This window comes from Emericellopsis atlantica, assembly GCF_019669845.1.
Source record: "Emericellopsis atlantica unplaced genomic scaffold F5Z01scaffold_5, whole genome shotgun sequence".
NCBI classification, from domain to species: domain Eukaryota; kingdom Fungi; phylum Ascomycota; class Sordariomycetes; order Hypocreales; family Bionectriaceae; genus Emericellopsis; species Emericellopsis atlantica.
Window position 1 is genome coordinate 894,157 of NW_025764707.1, and position 18,746 is coordinate 912,902.

The 18,746-nt window shown below is 55.6% G+C and overlaps 8 protein-coding genes across 8 annotated transcripts; 4 read left to right on the forward strand and 4 right to left on the reverse strand.

Moving 5' to 3' along the window:
• Positions 1 to 100: 100 nt before the first annotated feature.
• F5Z01DRAFT_460859 (uncharacterized protein) lies at positions 101 to 888 on the reverse strand. The gene has a single exon (XM_046259914.1). It carries the CDS (start codon positions 669 to 671, stop codon positions 270 to 272), a length of 402 nt encoding a protein of 133 aa, XP_046121176.1. The 5' UTR covers positions 672 to 888; the 3' UTR covers positions 101 to 269.
• Positions 889 to 1,029: 141 nt separating this feature from the next.
• F5Z01DRAFT_617032 (uncharacterized protein) lies at positions 1,030 to 3,105 on the forward strand (the record flags this gene model as incomplete). Its single annotated transcript, XM_046260951.1, has 1 exon — positions 1,030 to 3,105. The coding sequence occupies one exon, from the start codon at positions 1,030 to 1,032 to the stop codon at positions 3,103 to 3,105; it is 2,076 nt and encodes a 691-aa protein (XP_046121177.1).
• A 1,371-nt stretch (positions 3,106 to 4,476) lies between these two features.
• F5Z01DRAFT_671692 (uncharacterized protein) lies at positions 4,477 to 5,189 on the forward strand (the record flags this gene model as incomplete). Its single annotated transcript, XM_046264724.1, has 3 exons — positions 4,477 to 4,509; positions 4,563 to 4,607; positions 4,662 to 5,189. 3 exons carry the CDS (start codon positions 4,477 to 4,479, stop codon positions 5,187 to 5,189), a joined length of 606 nt encoding a protein of 201 aa, XP_046121178.1.
• Positions 5,190 to 5,379: 190 nt separating this feature from the next.
• F5Z01DRAFT_616908 (phosphatidyl inositol-specific phospholipase C) lies at positions 5,380 to 7,371 on the reverse strand (the record flags this gene model as incomplete). Its single annotated transcript, XM_046260942.1, has 2 exons — positions 5,380 to 5,876; positions 5,931 to 7,371. The coding sequence occupies 2 exons, from the start codon at positions 7,369 to 7,371 to the stop codon at positions 5,380 to 5,382; spliced, it is 1,938 nt and encodes a 645-aa protein (XP_046121179.1).
• A 405-nt stretch (positions 7,372 to 7,776) lies between these two features.
• Positions 7,777 to 11,145, reverse strand: F5Z01DRAFT_617188 (NRDE-2, necessary for RNA interference-domain-containing protein; the record flags this gene model as incomplete). The annotated part of the gene is made up of 2 exons (XM_046260960.1): positions 7,777 to 10,708; positions 10,754 to 11,145. 2 exons carry the CDS (start codon positions 11,143 to 11,145, stop codon positions 7,777 to 7,779), a joined length of 3,324 nt encoding a protein of 1,107 aa, XP_046121180.1.
• Positions 11,146 to 11,385: 240 nt separating this feature from the next.
• On the forward strand, positions 11,386 to 12,895 carry F5Z01DRAFT_648240 (uncharacterized protein). Its single transcript, XM_046263026.1, has 3 exons — positions 11,386 to 11,787; positions 11,841 to 11,972; positions 12,033 to 12,895. Exons 1-3 carry the CDS (start codon positions 11,749 to 11,751, stop codon positions 12,825 to 12,827), a joined length of 966 nt encoding a protein of 321 aa, XP_046121181.1. The 5' UTR covers positions 11,386 to 11,748; the 3' UTR covers positions 12,828 to 12,895.
• F5Z01DRAFT_648243 (Urb2/Npa2 family-domain-containing protein) lies at positions 12,896 to 17,253 on the reverse strand. Its single transcript, XM_046263027.1, has 2 exons — positions 16,999 to 17,253; positions 12,896 to 16,951 (listed from the first exon to the last, which is right to left on the reverse strand). The coding sequence occupies exons 1-2, from the start codon at positions 16,999 to 17,001 to the stop codon at positions 12,902 to 12,904; spliced, it is 4,053 nt and encodes a 1,350-aa protein (XP_046121182.1). The 5' UTR covers positions 17,002 to 17,253; the 3' UTR covers positions 12,896 to 12,901.
• On the forward strand, positions 17,067 to 18,078 carry F5Z01DRAFT_460976 (uncharacterized protein). The gene is made up of 2 exons (XM_046259915.1): positions 17,067 to 17,472; positions 17,535 to 18,078. Exons 1-2 carry the CDS (start codon positions 17,395 to 17,397, stop codon positions 17,730 to 17,732), a joined length of 276 nt encoding a protein of 91 aa, XP_046121183.1. The 5' UTR covers positions 17,067 to 17,394; the 3' UTR covers positions 17,733 to 18,078.
• The last annotated feature ends 668 nt before the right edge of the window (positions 18,079 to 18,746 follow it).

The window sequence follows — 18,746 nt, forward strand, 5'->3', positions numbered from 1 at the left end:
ACCAAGGATGCACCGCCCTGCCAAGTTAAATACTGGAAGACGCAGCGTGGTCGGAGTTTCGAGCCAAGTTATCGTTTTGACTGCTTGCTCCATGCAGCACGTCCTCCCGTCTAGCCGCCCGGCGATGCTGTCGTGCTGTTGCTTCTTCTAGTTCTCCTCCTAGATATCTGTGGGCATTGACGCCCTTCAGAGGCCGCCTTGGATCGTAAACGAAGAGATAATCAATATCAGCAAGTTGATGAATCCCCACGTGCAGGGGATCCAAGTGTTCATTTCGTAGTATCCGGCCGAATACACAGCTCCGAGCCTACAGCAGTCAGCATTCCTGTTCTCGCCTTCCATCGGTCGTCAAAGACTGACATAACCCCCACGATGCTCCCTGCGAGGATTGCTTCCAGACCAGCAATGACCAAGTACACAATGGGCACCGCCCAGAGGTACTTCCACGTGGAAATCCGCCAGCCATGCGTAAGCACAGCCACCACGACTGCGCCTAGATGGAAGAGCGCATAGACGATGAGAGTCCAAATGACCGTGAAGCGCCAGACATCGGAAACGTAGTAGAGCGTGTAGCGCCGATCCTGGCTGTAGTCGTAGACGGTCCCAATGTTCAGGGACGGGAATCGGGGAGTTTGGTAGTTGGGCGGCGGTGGGTTATGGTACCCTGTCATTATCGCTTTGATTGCGGGTGGTGGTTGAGAGTTGGATGCGTCCTCGCGAGAGGCTAGGCCTCGGACGCGTTTTGTCGCGTACGATGGTCGACAGCAAGTGGTGTTGAGAAGAAGCGAGTCCAGTAAGGTAACTTCGGATCCCGTTGGAGTTGGGGATCTGCGGTAACCCGTGTGCAGGGTAGGTAAGCGACGTCATGGGGTGGACTTGATCGCGACAGCCTCGGCAATTGAGTGACCGAGGATCTGCAATGCTGCCTGCGCAATCCAAGCTCCAACTTCTGACTCTTGAATTCCATCACAGGCGATGAACAGGAAGTCAGCTTGTTCACTGTTCTCCCGATAGCCAAGTGGCGCCACAATGCCCGCGGACCGACTGCTCAACACGGTCCTCCAGTACTACCAAGACGTGCACGATGGTCCCAAGACCGAGCAGATCATCGGAACGACGACACATCTCCTGACCCAGCTCTCGAATCCATTGAACCTGGGCGTCCTCACGTCGCAACTTCTCACCGCGCGCGCGATATGGCACCGGCCAGACAGACTGCGCACTGCTGTCCGAATCATCAGCATATACAATACAGCCGCTTTGCGAGTCTACGAACACGAGCACGAGCACGAGCGCGCTGTTGGCCAGAAGACTCCAGTTCTGCAACCACGCGAGTTTGGAGGTCTACAGTGCGATGAATGGACGAGGGCGGTCGTGAAAGGCGCCGACGAGCGCTCGCAACGATGGAAGCATCTTCTGGTCCTCACCGGCGTGCTGATGGGCATGGAGAACGAGTGTAGGAGGGCACTGTCCCGATCTCTGCGGAACACCCTCGAAGGAGCGGTCGTGACGGCCGCCAACCTCGCCTTGCAAGACCACCTGTTTGACGGCGGCATCGCACCAGGGTCCATCGTCTTGGCGCTGAATTTCGCGTTCCCGCTACTGTCCGAGCATCATCGAGCACAGATTCACTGCAACTCGCTTCTCCCTCTGACGATCTGGGCGATCACCGGCGAGGAGGGCTTCGATAACGGGTCGTTCCTCGAGCACATTGGACGCGAAACGACAGAGAGCGTTGGGAGCATTCTGGAATGGCCCTCTACGTCGCCCTCTTTCCACCTCATGCAGAACATGGCGCAGAAACCTTTGATGGGCAACCTGGGCCCTCTATCCAAACTCGCTGGCTTCGCCATTCTCAATGCCTCCGACACGCGAGCCGTTTTCGATGCTCAAGACCAACTGGTGGCATTTAGTCAGAAGATCTGGGAAACTTGGTCTCGCTCACTTCTATGTGATGTAGATCCTGCCTTCGAAGGCTCGCGGCTCGGTCAAGAGACCCTTCGCAACACATGGCCCGCGCTGTGGCAGACCTTCAAAAAACTTCTTTTCGGTGTGTCCTCCATACTGCAAGCCGTCGTGTCGCGAAGCCTTTTAGATCCGCACATGTATAACGACGTGACTGCGCCGGGGGTTGCCGTCAAGTCCTTGCACATCCTGCGGAACCTCTACTTCATCTCGGCGCGCGACGGCAACAGTTCGTTTCAGGTCTATACGTTTGCGTACATGACTGCGATTGATGTTGTCTCGAGATACGCAGCTGCCTCTGAGATCTTCCTCAACGAGATCAAGCCCAGGGAGTCCTCTCTGCCAACACGCCAGGCACAAAGGATGCTGGATCTGTTCTACCTCAACCTTGCCGAGCATCTTCCCTTGACACTCTCCACGGCCGCGTGTGACGACCTGATTGTCAAGCCGGCACTGGTATATATATCGCACGACGGTGCGTTGACGCCCTCCATGGTGCAGTTGTTCGAGGCTGCTCACAGCGCCGTTTTATCCGTCATGTCGTGTCCACAGCACGGTCCCCTGACTATTCGCATGGCACCTTTCTACATCATCAAGCTATTCGAATCCTTCCCGACATTGATCTCACCTCGGCAATTCCGCATGGCATTCAAGACCGTCATGCAGATTGTGTCTCCGCCGTTCCCCATCGCCGCACAGGAGCCTCACATGTCCGAGACATTACTGGAGATGCTGTGCATGCAGATGGTCAATGCCGACACAGCACCTCTACCGGAGAACATTATGGCGCAGGACCCTGCGTCCCAGGCATCGGGAGACAACTTGTCGCAACAAAGCGCAATGGTCTTGGCCTTGATTGATTCTCTTCCATTCCTACCTTTGCCGCTTGTGGAAGAGTGGCTGTCTGGGACAGCCGAGTCACTCCATGCCATTGAGGATCCTCGTCTTCGCGAACCAGTCAAGAAGAGGTTTCTCGATATGCTCGTGAGTGGAGAGATGGACGTCGAGCGAGCGGCCATTGGCGTGGCCTGGTGGGGGACCAAGGGCGGTCGGGAGATGGTCCTTCATGGGCATGCTCAGAGCAGGCCGGCAATGATGCGCGGAGCACTTGTCGGCGAAGAGAAGGCAAGTCGACTGTGAGGAGACTTCGCGACGGCTGCATATGTGAAACCCAGCTCCAACGTTGGCAGTGCGAGAAAGGGGGTGGGCGCTTTGATAACACAGACTGTGTGAAACTAACTGTCTGCGCAGAAATCTGTATACCATACTCTCCAGACATAGCGCGGGTCTTACTTAATTAAATAACAGCCTTTGCATACCGTCACTGTGGTCTCTGCTGGAAGCTGTATCTTGCCACTAGCTTTGCCACTGAGCGACTTGACATTCCAAACCTCTTTGCGCTCAGAGGCGAACATTATTTCGTAGCAATTGCGAAAAGGGACTTCCCGAATAACCTCACCAGGTTTGATAACATCAAGAGATACACGTTGGACATTTTCTAGTTGTTTTTCTTCGTCCGCGGAAAGGGGTTGCCATTTTTGACTCCTGTAGATGTATGGTGAGCTACACCCAAAGTGGTACGAAACATAACAAGTCCCTTGCATCTATTGGCATAACAGCGTATGGTAACAGTGACTGAACCAAAATCTAGTCTTGTCTGAACTAATGCTATTTTGACTCGTACTCTGTAAGCGATCTCCAGCGAACGTTGCGTGGATGGCCAACACTTGGGCCTTCAGGAGGATCTTGAAAAGAAATGCAATAATTTTGGGACAATTAAGGAACAGTAGCTGTTGTCGCTAAGATCCAAAGGATAGTGCGCATATCCCAGTAGTTATCGAGGGCTGTAGGTGGGAGTAAGTACATAGCCGAAGTCGGGCATCGATGCCTGAATCCTGGGCATCAGCACTTCTTGCTTGATCCTATCAAGGGGCAGCAAGAAGGGGATTCGACTCGTAAAGTGCCAGGTATAGGAAAATTTAGATATAGCGAACGGGGTCTATAATGATACTCACATTATTTTCGTGCTCCCGGCCGGTTTTACGAGCCATTGCCCGACGAAGCAAGGCAAACGATACACATAATTCAACTATTCCAGCGCCCAGCGCCTACCATATCGAGTTGGTCAAGGGCAAGCGTTTGGAGAGCTACACTCGCCCAGGATATATCGGGTGATGCCGCATTATCACCTCCATGCGCGATTGCATTTAAGGTTTGCGCCTAAGGATGGCAATTAAGAAGGAAGATCCTGAATGCGCGCCCTAGTCATACAGAAAAGGAGGGCACTGTGACGTGGCCGGGCTGACGACTGGACGTCGTGGACATCCCACATCATGTGGTGGCAGCGAGCAGGCGGCGGATGCTTCGGAATAGGGGGGTGGGGGAAGACGGGGAGAGCATATAAGCCAACTTGAGCCTCTCGCAAATGGCACGTTATTCCTAATTCTGGAGAGCATAAGTCACTTATCTCTCTGTATTATCTAGTCTGTCAACCAGCTAAATCAGATCAAGATGTCTGGCATGCCACCCGATCAATACGAACGTGTACCATCAACCCCTTTCCCCCCCTTGGAACCGAAGCTCACATGTGATACTAGACCGAACCGCCCACGGAGTCATACCGGTACCAGGGTGAGCATCCGGTAAATTGCACCTGCGTTTAAATCCCTGGGCTAGTGACTGACACCATGCTCAAGCAATATGGCACCGAGCCAACCCGGCGTCAGGATACAACCCAGCGTCGGGATGTCGATAGGACTCCCAGGACGCAAGGCACCGACGTGCCGCCCAACACATCGACCGGGTACGCCGAGAACCCTCCTCCCCGGCAGCGGAGCGGCTACGCGCATTCCGACCCCCAGGAGCGCTCCGGCGGCGGCGGCGGCGGCCTGGGCAACGTGTCTGGTATGGACTCGGGCCGGCGAGACGACGACAGCTACGGCGGCTCCTACGCGGGCATGGGTCGTGAACAGGAGGTGGACAACCGCCCGCGCCAGCAGCAGAAAAGGAGGGACAGCCTGGTCGGGAAGATCATGGAGAAGACGGGTGGTGTTCTGGGCAACGCCAAGTTGCAGGAGAAGGGGCACGACATGAGAGAGGCCAAGGCGAGGGGCGACGGCGGCGGCCATGGTCATGGACATGGGCATGAGGGCGGCGCTGGGGAGGGGACCGCGCCTGGTCGTGCCAGTGAACGTGATCCGAGGGATACTTCGCACACTGATTGATTCATTGGGGGTTCATCTTCTTTTGTCATGATACCAGTCTGGGCAATGGTTTCTGTTTTTCATGGTGCATTCGGGCAGTTTGTATGCAGGAAAAAAAAAGGAAGAATGGAATTCGTGATGCTGCGCTATGCATGGTCGATACGCCGGCTTCGTATGCTGTGGAAAAGATCTGCCTAATGAAGATTCTAAGTTACACCATCGTCTTCTCCACCTTGACCAAGATGACACCCTCCGTCAAGTCGGCCTTGGAGTTCAACAGGTGGACGAAGCGATACCCCTCGCCTAGCCTGTCCAGCCGCACACAGCACCAGGCAGCCAGGTCGTCACGCACAATCTCGTCGTCTCGGACGGTGAAGCGCACAAAGGTCAGCTCCTCCACAAGACCGCTGATCTCGGAGAACTTGACCACTTCGCCCTTGAGATCAATGTTGACGCCCTCGTGGGTCTTGGTGCGTGCCTTGTACTCGCCCTCGCGCTCGTGGCCGCCGTTGGCAATGTGGCCACCCCGTTGGCCCTCGGAGCCATCGACGTGCAGCTCGACCTTGACGTACGGCTCGAAGCCCTTGGCGGATTTGTCGTCGGCAGGAATGGGGATGCGCTGGGCGGCGAGGAACGTGATGCTCAGAGACTTGAGCGTCTTGGTGGCGATGGCTTTCTGGGGGCGATCTGGCAGGTCCTGGCGATAGCCTGTGCACAAGTCAGCATGGTTCGTGTTCAGAACACGACAGGGCCTCCTCCTACCTTCTGGCTTGAGAACGTATCCGCCCGTGCCCGCAAACATGCCCTCGTTTAGCATGGTGCCTTCATCAACTTGCTGCCAGTTCAATGCTACGACCTGGGATCCGGAGCCCCAAAACGGCGCCGGGTTCAGGTTCGACGAAGTGATTCTTGTTCCCTTTGGATACGTCCTCATCAAGTACCTCTTGTTGTGCTCCCACAACTCGACGCTCCTGTTCTCGTGGTTATCGAGGAACTTCTTCTCGGAAAGGGAGAAGATGTGTGTAGGCATGGTGGCTTCGGGTTGGGTGAAGTCCTTGAAGGATATGCCCCGCGTGTAGACGCCCAAACGAGAAAGTTCTTGTATGATCTTGGAGGGCTTCTTGTTCTTCTTGTCTTCAGCTGGCAGTCGGTCGTCGTCATCGTCGCCGCCGCTTTCCGAGCGTTCTGGAGAGGAACCTGGAGCGGCAAACTTGACCTTGACGAGGATCTTGGACTTGAGCTGCTCAGGGGACGGCAGCACGTCCGGCTCGGACTCTGGTTCCGGGACGAGGTAGTCGGCCCAGATCTCCTTGATAATGCTGACCATGATGGCCTGCTGCGCTGGCGAGCAGTGCACCTCGAGACTGACGATGAGCGGCGTGTCCGTCACCTGGAAGGCGCTGTCCCGAATCGCCACACAAACGTCGCGAAAGGTGATCTCCTTTGTGAGGGTATATCCGTGCAGCACTCTTGGCTCGACCACGGCCACTTCGAGCACGTCCTCCTGCATCGATGCGCGAGGCGCTGTGGTTTCGGCTTCGTCATTTACCGCTGCCGCACCCTCCTTCTTGGCCTCGCGATCCTCTAGGCGCTTTCCGATGCTTGTCTTTTCCAGTCTTGCAGACAGCGAGCCTGGCAGCCGCTTCTTGATGGAGCTAAAGCGGCTTAGGCCGCCCTTTTGCGATTCCTTCTTGCGTAACGACGAGGCCCTTGCCCGCTCCTCCTCATCAGAACTACTCATATCTGAGTCGGAATCATCGCCATCCCACACGTCGACCTCTACGCATCGACATCCGCGTAGCAGGACGTTGGTGTAGCTCTCAGTTGTACTATCGCTTGACAGCTGGTTCCCTGAGAGATAGGTGTTGTGTGATGAGGAGATGAAGTAACTGGACAGAGGCCAGCTGAGGTCGGTGGGAGGCGGGTCCTTGGTGATCTTGCTGCGGGGGGAGGTCATGTATTCGAGGAATTGGTTGAAGTCAAAGTCGCCTGTCTGGGGGTGGAGTGTCTCGGACGGGTCGTGTCCTTGAATGTTGGTGAGGAACGATGCAATGTCTGTGGACGTCCATTTCTTGTCTGGGTTTGCGCTCGCGTGGGCGTTGTAGATGGTGCGGAGGTGGGTGAGGACGTGCTCGTCGACGACTGTGATGGCGCGCTGCTTCGCGCCAGCACCGCCGCCGGCCTTGACTGCTGCTTCGGGCATGTTCACAGCGTTGCGTGTGAGTTGTTGTCGAAGCGATGGCCAAAGGTGAAAGTGAGAAGGACTTGATCGGTGAGCAGGGGTACGGTGTCTGCGGTGCTAATAAGCGGGTGAAAGGCGGTGCTGCGTCTTTGACACCGCAGCTGAAACGCGCGTTGGGGTCAATTGTGCCACAAGCTTGCCGCCTCCGACAGTCGAGACCACGCGCTCTTTGAGCAGAGGAACAGGCTTGTATCTGCAGCACACGTACGTACTTGCGTGCGTACAGAGAGAGGCTGATTCGTGGCGGGGTTTGTTGGCAACGTGTCGGCCTGCCCCTCCAGTCCCCTCCCTCTCTGCAGCCTGACGTGCGCCTTGGCTGGCATCGTGACTGCAGCCCATCACCTACGCAGGAGTCAAAGTCCGAAATCAGCGCTTCCACTCCTTGGGGACCTCGTGTCGACCCAGGAACTCTTCCAAGTCCACATGGACACGAAGTCCCTTCTCCATCATTGTATTATACACGCTGCGCAGCTCGTGGCTGTCCATGTCCTGCACCAGCGTCCCGAATGCCTCCATCATGACATCCTTGGACCACGGGCAGTCCCGTAGTGCTCTGTAGAAAGTGTCCTTCGCCTTCGCGCGTAGCTCCTTGTGGGAGTGGCAGAAGCGTATGTACGATATCCACAGCTGCACGCTCGACTTGCCGGCGTCGCTGGACACGGCCTGCTCGAATGCGCTGCGCGTCGTGTTCACGTTGCCCCGGTTCAGCTCGTGCTCAATGGCAAAAACACGGCTGCTGTGGCAATCATGCGGCCGGATCAGGATCTTGTCGTGTAGCAATGTACGCGTGTCATCAATCACCCGTAGGCTGGAGTCGCACCATTCCAAGAGGGAGAGCAAGACAGTGTTGCGAGGACAAATGTCCAAAAATTTGATGAGCTGCTCGCGTATGAATCCCCGCCGGAAGGGTCCCTTGGAGGCATGGAGATGGAGTAGCTTGGCTGCGAATTGCAGAGTCGCCTCATGCGCAGCCCGAGCTACTGCCCCTCGGAGACGGAAGTCTCTTGTCGCCTCGTCCACGCTAGCCATGGCAGCCGAGATGTTGCCCTGGGCTATGGATGTGGGTTCTGTACAGCCATCTGCTGTAAGGTAGGCCAATAATGCTAGACTTTCGGCTTGCGTTTGCGCCAGCTCAACGCTCACGGCACCCGAACCAAGCTCGATCGATGCTATGGCTTGTCGAGCCTTCAAAAGGTCCGCACCAGATGCGTTGAACGTGGCATCCGGAGCCTGGCGCAAGTTCTCATCTGCAAAAGAGCACAGTCGCTTGATGGCCAGCTTCTTGTTGCCAGCTTCGAGATCAAACCAGGCCCATGTTCTCCAGAGCAACAAGCCACAAGGCTTGGACATGTCCTTGAACATGGCTGCAGCTGAGCCAAGTACCTTGACGGCCGTGTCATTGTTGCCTTGAGCATGCTCGATGACCGCATACAGGTTGTACAACGCTGCATCGGTAGGGTACTGCTTCAACATCCCCTTGGCCAGTTTTTTCAAAATCGTCTCGGGATTCGCAGCACCCAAGGCGAGTGCATACGGCGCTGAGGCTCCAAGCCCAAGCCCCTGAATAGCCTGCATCGTACCTTTCTGGCTCCAATCGGTGCTCAGTGTTGCCGAGCTCGCGACCGAGCGAAGATAGCTGTACCAGGTTTCATTGCTGGTCAGTAGATCTGCAGAGGGAACCGCACATATGTTTGCAGTTCCGAAATTTGGTGACTTCCGCGTACCCTCACCCAACTCGCCATTCTCCTCTGTGTCCCAGCTGCCGTTGACTCCCAACGCAGCCCTGGCCCCCGAGAGGAATGCGTCTTGCAAAGGGTTCTGGGGCCACTCGTTCGAGGAAAACGCCGGGGCCAGGCCGCAGAATATCAGAAAAGCATCTAGCAAGTAGGTGCGCACTTGTGGCAGGACATTTGATGGTATGAAGAAGAGAAGAGGCTGGATATCGGAAAACATGACAACTCTGAACGGATCATCTCCTGTGTCTTCATCCAACGTTCGGGCTGGCATACGCGCTGTCTCCGCCTGCGAGCGCTCCATAGTCGCCCAGCGTTTGTAGACGTCACCCGATTGCCCTGGCCTGCTCTCGTCTTGGGCTTGCGCTGGCTCAGGAGGTTCCAAATCGCCTTTGCCTGCAGCATAGCTCTTCCAGCCTTGTGCATCCGGCTCGCCGAAGCGGGCGACTTCGCTATCCCAGAAGTCCTGGAATTCTGTTCGGGCCTCATCTAGATTCGCGATATGGCTCGGTCGGAAGCATGTCATTTCCATCAGCCCTTGCCAGGCTGCGACAGCCAATTCTTTGAACCCCGCGTCAAAGATGAACCGAGTCAGTATAAGAAAGACGTAGATTGCTTCAATATAGTCGTTGCTCCCACGCTCGGATCGATTCGCGGCCTGGTGAAGCCTTGTTGTCAACATATCCCTTATCCTGTCGAACTGAAAAGACACAATGTTGGACATTTCAAACTCGAGGTGTGCCTTCCATAGAAACAAATCATGCTCTTCCTCGTGCTGTACTTCGGACCACTTCTTCGCAGCCGTCTTTGGAGGCCAAACTTTGACACCCTCGCGCATCAGCATGTTGAGAACCCGAGCTCGGTCGCGTGGATTCTTGGTGTTCTCTAGGGCTGATTCGAGCATAGAGACCTTGATCTCCGTGTAGCTGTGGGCCTCGTCCCGTGATCCTTCGTGGCTGAGGACCTGCCCGGCGCGCAGTAGTGCGTCCTGGTGATGTACCAGCTCAATCCACGCATCAATGTTGTTGGGATGCTCTTTGACCTGTCGTCTCAGCTCTATAGATCGCACTTTTAGGGGGTCAGTCCGATCCAGGGGTGGCGCCTCATCCTCGTCCTCGGGTTCAGATTCCTCGCTCGCTTCACTGTCAACCAACTGTTTCGTCTTTGCCTTGCCTTCGATCGATCGATAGTTCACCTGTTCATCTCCTTCCGAGTCCACATCTTGGACACTCTTGCGAGGCGGTATGTAGCCACCGACAGGCAGGAAGCCTTCTTCAGACTCTGCATCAGCTGTCTGCTTTCTGGCCCTCAAGGCCACTGGCGGCTGGAGCCGTAGCCTCTTGGACCTCAGTCCCTCTCTCTCGCTCGAGAAGCCATCGCCCGGCATGCGTAGGCTGAAGAGATCTCTCGCTCCTTCACGATGAATGACCAGTCGGCCTGCCGTACCCAGAACCTTGCCTGCGCCCCACCGCCTGTAATCTGGTATCTTGGCTCTCTCTATGCCACCGTATTTCCGGATCAGTGGGTCGCCTTTAGTATCAAAAAAGAAAGCCTGGGAAGATGTGCTGGATGGCTTGTGCAGCGTGTTTGATGAGCAATGCGAGTCTGACGCAGGTAAGCTGGCGTGGTGCCGCTCTTCCGGGCCCCTGGATCTTTGAGAACTGAGCCGATCCTGTCCTGCCGGTGCATCCGCAGCAGGGCGCTCATGACGACGTCGCTTTACATCTTTGTGGTCCCTGTCTCTGTCCGGATGGCGGTGGCTCCTTTTCTTGCGATCCTCGTCGTGTCGCCTACAACGTTCATCATCGTGCTTGCGGTGACAGTCCGTGGAGTGCTCGGTATCCCCGGCGTTCTTTTCCGACGTTTTGAAAGACGAGAATTTGGGCACAGTAGATGCTCCATGTCTGGTCAACGACTTGTCTGACGTGGTAGACTTGGGCTTGCTCGACGTGAAGGATGAGAACTTGGGAACCGCCAAGCGAGCGTCGTCCCGATCAGACATGGCTACCATTGATTGCTGGACTGCAATGAACCCATCATGCGTACGCTTGAAGCAGAGCAGATGTTTTTGCGCGGACAAATGTTGGCTTCAGGCGTTTCGCTGGGTGATGGAAGCTTGGTTTTCTGAAGCTCAACGGATATTCAAGCTTGACATTGTAGACGCGGAAAGAGCACAGTGCGCGTCACGTCAGTGCTCACCCATTTGGCTATGATTACAGTGTGTTGTGAGGCTTTTTGCACGGTGTGGTTCACATCCAGATGCCTTACTTCGATAAGAGACCTTCGACTTGTCTAGGAAGTCAAGCCATCCATGGCGAACACGAGCTTCAATGACACTCGTCGCGTTGAAGCGTTCAACAAGAAGACGAAATCCAAGTCGCACTGCCATCCTCGCGCACTCGGCGCGCGAGCTCCATGAAGCCTACACACGCCCCTAGCCACGGTCCCACGGTCCATCAATCTGCCCACGCCCCTCCGTAGGCCGAACCCCCTTCTCTCGACATTCCTGATACATAAGCTCGACCACGTCCCCCGTGGGAGTGCCCATTGCCAGCATTGCCTGGGCTGTCGCTGCAGAGCACGTTTCTTCGCGAGCGCTGCAAACATGGGTCTCTTTCGCAATCATATGCCCGTCGAGGGCAAGGTTGGTGTTGCTCGCGCTTCTGGGGCACGACTAAGCGGCTAATGCGCATCCAGACAGTCCTCATCACCGGTGCTTCGGAAGGCATGGGACTCTCTGTCGCTGTCCAGCTCGCAGCCAAAGGAGCCAACGTCATCCTCCTCTCGCGGTCCGAGACCAAGCTCCAAGCCGCGCTCAAGAGCGTCGAGGTATGCTGCCTACCCAGCGATACTCTGTCCTAGGTCGTCATGAGTTAACCATTCGCAAAGGCTGCTGCGCTCGACCCTTCCACCCAACGATTCCACTACATACAGGCCGATGTCGCCGTGCACGACTACGCTCGAGGGGTTCTCGCCGACGCCACCGCCTGGAACAAGGGCCGATCCCCGGACATTGTGTGGTGCTGCGCCGGCATGTCCGCTCCCCAGCTGTTCCTTGACATGGACATGTCGTCCATGCGCCGACAGATGGACATCAACTTCTTCGGTACGGTCGAGATGACGCAGGCTATATTGCGCGAGTGGTGCGCGACCGACGCCCCCGTGGAGAAGGAAGCCAAGCATATCATCATGACGGGCAGCGTGGCTACCATGGTGGTCATTCCTGGGTACATCCCATACGTACCGAGCAAGGCAGCCATGCGCGGCGTCGCGGAGGGACTGCACATGGAACTAATGATGTACCCCCAGAACGTGGAGGTGCATCTGGTCACGCCCGGCACCATTCTCTCCCCGGGGTTCGAGCAAGAAGAGATCATCAAGCCGGAGGTTACCAAGAGTCTCGAAAAGTCAGATCCCAAGCTTACACCTGACGAAGCGGCCAGAGCTGCCATCAATGGACTGGAGAAGGGGGAATTCATCATTACCCTAAGCTGGCAGAACTGGCTGATGAAGTGTGGTACCTATGGAATGGCATGCAAGAACAACTGGCTCATTGATATCCTCGTGGCGGCCATCATGTCGTTGATCATATGGCCGATTGTCGACCTGGACCTACGGGGCCAGGTCAAGAAGCACGTTAAGAAATTCGGGTCGCCCAAGGTGCAAAGGAAACCGCTAGAGTAGAACCGCCGCGGCTTGCTTGCCAGATCTTATATACCCTTGAATGAATATTCGCAAGTCTATCCGTATATGACTACTCAAACGCCGGTCCACTTGCCAAACCTGGTATATCGCTTGAACATTTCCCTCAAAACCGCCCTGCCACTTGCGTCCATGGCATCGTTCAGTATCTTCCGCCCCTCGGGAGGCGTGATATCGAAGATGGAGTTCATGGCCGGTTCCAGCGCCTCTCGCACGCCGCGTGAGACGTGGGACTCGAGCTGGAGCTTGACATATTGCATCAGTACCAGATACATGTGTCGTCCGGCTGATCGCTTGGCCGCATCTGTCGCTGAATCGAGAGCGCTGTGAGGCTGGGCTCTCGAGACTGCGCCGGCAGTGGGCTCGCAGACGAGTGTGACCAACCGTGCAAAGGCGCCGGCTTTGGTCTCCTGCGAAGGGCCCTCGGCCGCAGGCGTGGAGGGCTGCTCGTCGATGAGGTTGCGGAGAAGGGCCTGCAGAACCGACAGGAGAATGTGGTAGTGCCCTTCTAGTCGCAGGCGGTGCTTCTTGATGACAACCTCGACGAGCTTGCACATCCAGATGAAGGGGGGCGGCGATACACCGGTGATCTTGTCAGAAGACAAGGAGGCAATCGTCCCAAGCAGGACCTCGACATTCCACTGCGTCATGGCCTGGGGCTTGTTCTCCAAGAGCTGACAGAGGGTACGGCAGATGTAGACGGAATTGACGGCCGTGCAAGATGTGGCCAGCGCTCGTGTCAAGTCGCTGTGGCCTTGGGCCAGATCGTACTCGCCGGGACTGATCTGAAGGTCGGTCGCCTCGATGAGCTGGCCTACCACATAGTGAATGGCTATGAGTTGGCCATCGGTATGGCAGCCACCGAGGTACTCGCCGAGCAACGACTCGAGATACATCATCTTGACGGCAGTAGGCATGGCCTTGACGATCGAGACGACGTATTGCCTCAATACCGCCTCACGACCCTTGCCTTGGATGTTATGAAACGTGGCAGGACGAGGCTTCTGCAGCTCCATGGGCACGAACCTCTGCAGCAAGGTCTGCACCCTCCATCCACGCACGTCGCCAGCTTCCATGGCTTTGGCGCTGCGCTCCTCGAGTTTATGCAGCGAGGTGCTCTTGATCTTACTCAGTTCAGGCAGGTCCTTGGCGACATCGGCCGCATCAACAGCGGCAAACAGACCGAGATCCATGTCTGTTTGGGGCGACGAGAAAAGTTTCTTTTCACTTGCCCAGCCTTGGATCACCCGCAAGACCCCCTCCTTGAGGGCAGTGGTAGCATTCGCCGGTAAAGAAGCCGTAAGATCATAGTGGTGAAGGCTTTTCGTTTCCCAGAGTAGCTTGCTTAACGTCTTCAACAAGGTCAGGTGCAGGGCTGGTATCCGCTGGCTCTTGTCTTCCTTGAAGGCTTCCTCGCATTGTTTGACAAAGACAGCCGCCTCCTCGAGATATTGCGCGCTGCGTTTCTCGACATGTTCAGCCACCCGCTGGATGGTAGCGGTTGCCATGGCGGAGAAACGCTCGACAAGCTCCGACAAGGCCTCGGCAGGCGATTGATTAACCGAGGGGACCACGTAGTTGGCCATGTCCAGCAGGTGCTGGAAGGCCATGCCTTCGTAGAATGTCGACCGAGACATGAGCTTCGCAGAGAGACTGAACATGGCTTTCCAGCTGTCCAGCGAGATCTTCTTGGCCGTTTTCGGAGAGGTGCCGGCGGTAACGAGGGCCAGCATCACCCGCTCACGCTGGGCTCGACTCAAGGCATCAAGCGGAACAGTAGCAATGGAACGGAGCCAAATGTTGCCCGTGCCGTCTGGCCAGTTTCCATTTTTCTGAGAGGCTGTGAAGGCATCGATGGTACGGTCCACGCTCATCCCGGCAAGCTTGGTCTCGTTAATGCAATGTTCATTGTCCAGCAATGTCTGCCAGAGGTGTCCAATGGTAGATTTCGAATCATCTGCGCGGTTTAACAAGGTTGAGACAGCGAGTGGCAGTTCGCTCTTCCGGTTGAAAAAGAGCCTGCTGAAACGAGTCGATCCTTGAAGGCACCAGGCCACGTATAGGGGTAGGGCGTGTTCACTGCTAAAGTCATTGTCGGTTTCGCCATCGGGGATGACAAAATCCAGACTCTGCGCCTTCAACTCCTCCCTTGATCCGAGTCCGTCGTCGAAATCTCCTATTAGGTCTGCAAGAAGTTCATCTTGGTCGCCGTCAGGCGAGAATGCGACCCACAGGCGGCAGCAGCATTTGAAGGCTTCAAAGGTTTCGGCCGTGTTCAGGCTTCTCTTCTTCAGGATCTTTTTCAAGTCGCCCTTGATCAGTGCCATATTGTCGGCTCTTTGACTGATAGGCGCGCACGCCACAGCTTTGGAGACGACCCTCCACTTCAGCGCCGAGATGTCGGTATTTGAATGCGGGACCTTGAGGATCACGTTGAAAATCTTCTGGCCCAGTGCATCCTTGTACACATCGCTGTGTATGCCCTGAGAGACAGCGTTCAACCAGAGGCAGAGCGATTCGGGCTGCGGCTTGAGTGAATCGATCCAGTCGAGCATTTCATTGACCTCACTGACAGAGCAGCTGTCTTCAACCCACGAGGTGCCCGCCAATATGGGACTCTTACCGCGACCGATACTTGTCCACGGTGATCGTTGCCTCGACTTCTTGCCTTCAACGGCAACTAGCTGTTCGAACCAAAGGCGGAGGAATGTTGAGAAAGTTCTGGCATTTCGGAAGCCTTTCACGATAGCGTCAATCACTTGCAAGACCGCATCGTAGTGTTGCTCGGCCTCGGGTGCAACTGATCTCTCGCAAATCTCTTTCAGGAGCTCTGTGCCGGCCGCACTGCCCTGGAACACATCGGGCTCACACTGTGTCAAGTTGGCGACAAGCTTCCAATCAGTCTCCCCGTCTTGAAGCGCATACTGACGACACACAACGCGCAGATCGTTTGCGCTCACGGGAACCTTGCTTTCTCGTGCTTGCTTGAGCATTACGTTCATGACGGATGCTCGATCTTCCCGCTCGTGTATGGAAGCCTCGGCTGCTTGAAAGACTCGCTTCATCCATTCTGAGTTGCCTCTGCGGACGCCTCGCTCAATCAGCACTTGTGTGGCCGTGGATGCCAAGAGGTACAGGGCGGGCGCTGTCACTGTCGTGTTCGTTGCTGGTGCACCCGAATCAAGTTCTGCTCTGGCCAGTGCTTTCGTGATAACGTCCACATTCTGGTGGCTGAGGAAGGTCGAGCGGGCAGGGAGTATGAGGGTGCGATGCATAAATGTCCTCAGTCCACTGCTCCATCGGTCTCGGATGGTATTTGGTATCGACATATCGCCCTTCTCGGCCAGCCCCTCTACTTTGACAACGACAGCTGACGCCGGCCCAAAAAGGTGCCTCGCAACTTCGGTAGCGTCATCTTCACCTTGAAGGTGAAGGTGCCACAGAGAGGCGACGACGTCGATCCAATCCTCAGACCCTGTGGCTTCCGCAAAACTGCCGCTTTCTAGCAAAACGTCGCATATCCTCAGTAGTGGCGCGGCAAGCGTCGCGGCCTCACTCGCTGGGCTCGCAAACAGGGAGGCCAGATGCTCTGCTCCAACCTTGTCGTGAGATGATGTAGTCGTCGTGTCGCCGATCCTCCGCGTCAATGTTCTCAGAGATGTAAAGATTGCCTGGCCACTCTCCGCACAGCCATCTCGAGTTGTCAGAGATTCGAGAGCAAACGTCGCGGGCGGCGACCGTTTCCGTTTAGAAGATGTTGCCGTCGTGTGGTCGTCCTGGCAATGTGACACATCCTTCAAAGCTTGCTGCAACACGGCGACAAATTTCCTATCGGCGAGTGACTTGGCGAGTGAAAAGAGCGGTATTCTCTGGAAGACGCAATCGAGTAGCCTCCAGGTCATTGGATAGCGTCGCAATGTCTCCGCGCTGCGCGTTGATCCATTCATCGATTTGAGGAGCCATCTCAAGCAACTCTGCTCTGCGGCATGGAAATGGCTGTCAGCCGATGCAGTCAGGCATCTCCAAAGGTTGACCAGTTTCTCTCCATTCTCGCCAGGGCCACTCTGGTCAAGACCTCGCACAGTCTTGATAAGTTCTGCCTCACTCTGCACTGATTAGCTTTGTGATCGCTCGAGAATGAATTCCGCCTTACCATGATGAGAAAAGAGTGGGCGCGATATTGACGGTATCACATCAAGAAAAAAAGAATTCAATGTCAAGACGCTGTTATTATAATGAACTGAATGCGACTCAAATCACCAGCTACTAATTATTCCCAGTGACGCTGAAGCTGCTTCGCCAAAATTTCCAGGATTCTGCCGCCACGCTAACACCAGAGCAGTTTCCGGTGTACACCGCCTTCGGGATCTGGGCTGGCATTCTCGCCGACACATTCTCGTGAAGGTATGCCATCATCAACCGCCTCGAAGCTTGTCGCAGCTTGACTACTCGCTCTACGCCACCTCTCAAACCACCAAAGTGCGTCGAATGGCTGCGGAGATCACTGCCTGTGGGCCTTGGCTAACGATTGTCCTTCAGGAACCACACAATGGCCGACAACACCCTCAGTCGTCCCCAGCCCCTCGCCGTTTCAAGGCCTGTGAGCGAAGCGCTCCTTAACGAGAAGGTACAAATGCTGGGCGTGGATTTCATACCAGCACGTTGAGCACCATGTTGACTATTCTGTAGTGGGACCGCTGCCTCTCGAACCTCCTCGTCAAGTCCACCCTCGGTCTCGGTTTCGGCGTCGTCTTCTCCGTCCTCTTGTTCAAGCGCAGAGCGTGGCCTGCCTTTGTCGGTGTTGGTTTCGGTGCCGGACGCGCGTACGAGGAGTGCAACTTCAGCCTCAAGCAGGCCGCCCGCGATCTGAAGAAGCAGGCTGCGTAGAAGAGCGAAGGTTTCGCGAGGGCGAGAGTAGAATGTGTACATAAAAAACGGCACGTGCGTTGGATGAGGGAGGGACAGCAGCATGCGCAGGTCATGCGCCTTGTCAATGGGCCACAGGATGTAACGGTTTCTTTTGTTCCAGATCAATAGACTAACCTGTATAACACCGGCGCGGCCTTTTGTTCTCTCCCGTGCCTTCTTCACTGATCTTCAGCAGGTCGCGCTTTTTTTCGGCGGAAGGCTCGAGAATGAGTCTTGTCCATGGCTGCTTGGGAGTTGTCCGATGATTTCGAGCATAAGCGCCATGGACCCTGAACCGAGGGAATAGTCACGACAGGCGATGTTCATGAGTGGGCAATAGGGTGAGAAGACTCTAGCGCCATAACGCGAGAAGAGCAAGATATCAGATACAGTGATCAGTGGTAATACACCTTGGCAAGCCCGTCAGTAGCATGTAGGTGTAGAGCATACACGGCTTAATAGCGCAACAGCGAGTAGACCAGAGCTCGTGGGACATGCTCCCGTGTAAGTGAACAATGCGAGCCGATTAGAGCTTCTCCTCATTGTAACATCTGCCAATGTTCACAGAAGGCGATTCAGTTGTATCGACCGAGGTAGCGGTACAGCAACAGTGATGATCGCCCGTCACGTCGAAGGCATGCACCCAGTACACATTCAGTTTCCAACGACAGGTCAGTGGCTGCTTGTAGAGCCTCATCAAGGCATGGCAGCACAGAGAGGCCAGGGCACAGTCTGCGTTGAATAATTACATGTCGGAAACTCCCCTGGATCGCAACAAGGAGCGAATCCTCATCACGGGTATTAGAGCAGAGAAATCCGTTCGTCTTGCACACAAATATGACTAACTGCGAGTTGGCGAATCCCAGATAGTTGATTAATTGTGCGTGATATGAAATAGTGTAAGGAGAGAAGGGAAAAAGAAGAGCAGAAATTCATGGCGCTCCGGGTGGATTAAAGAGACTCGTTCGCGTCGGTAGGTCACGTGCGCCGCTA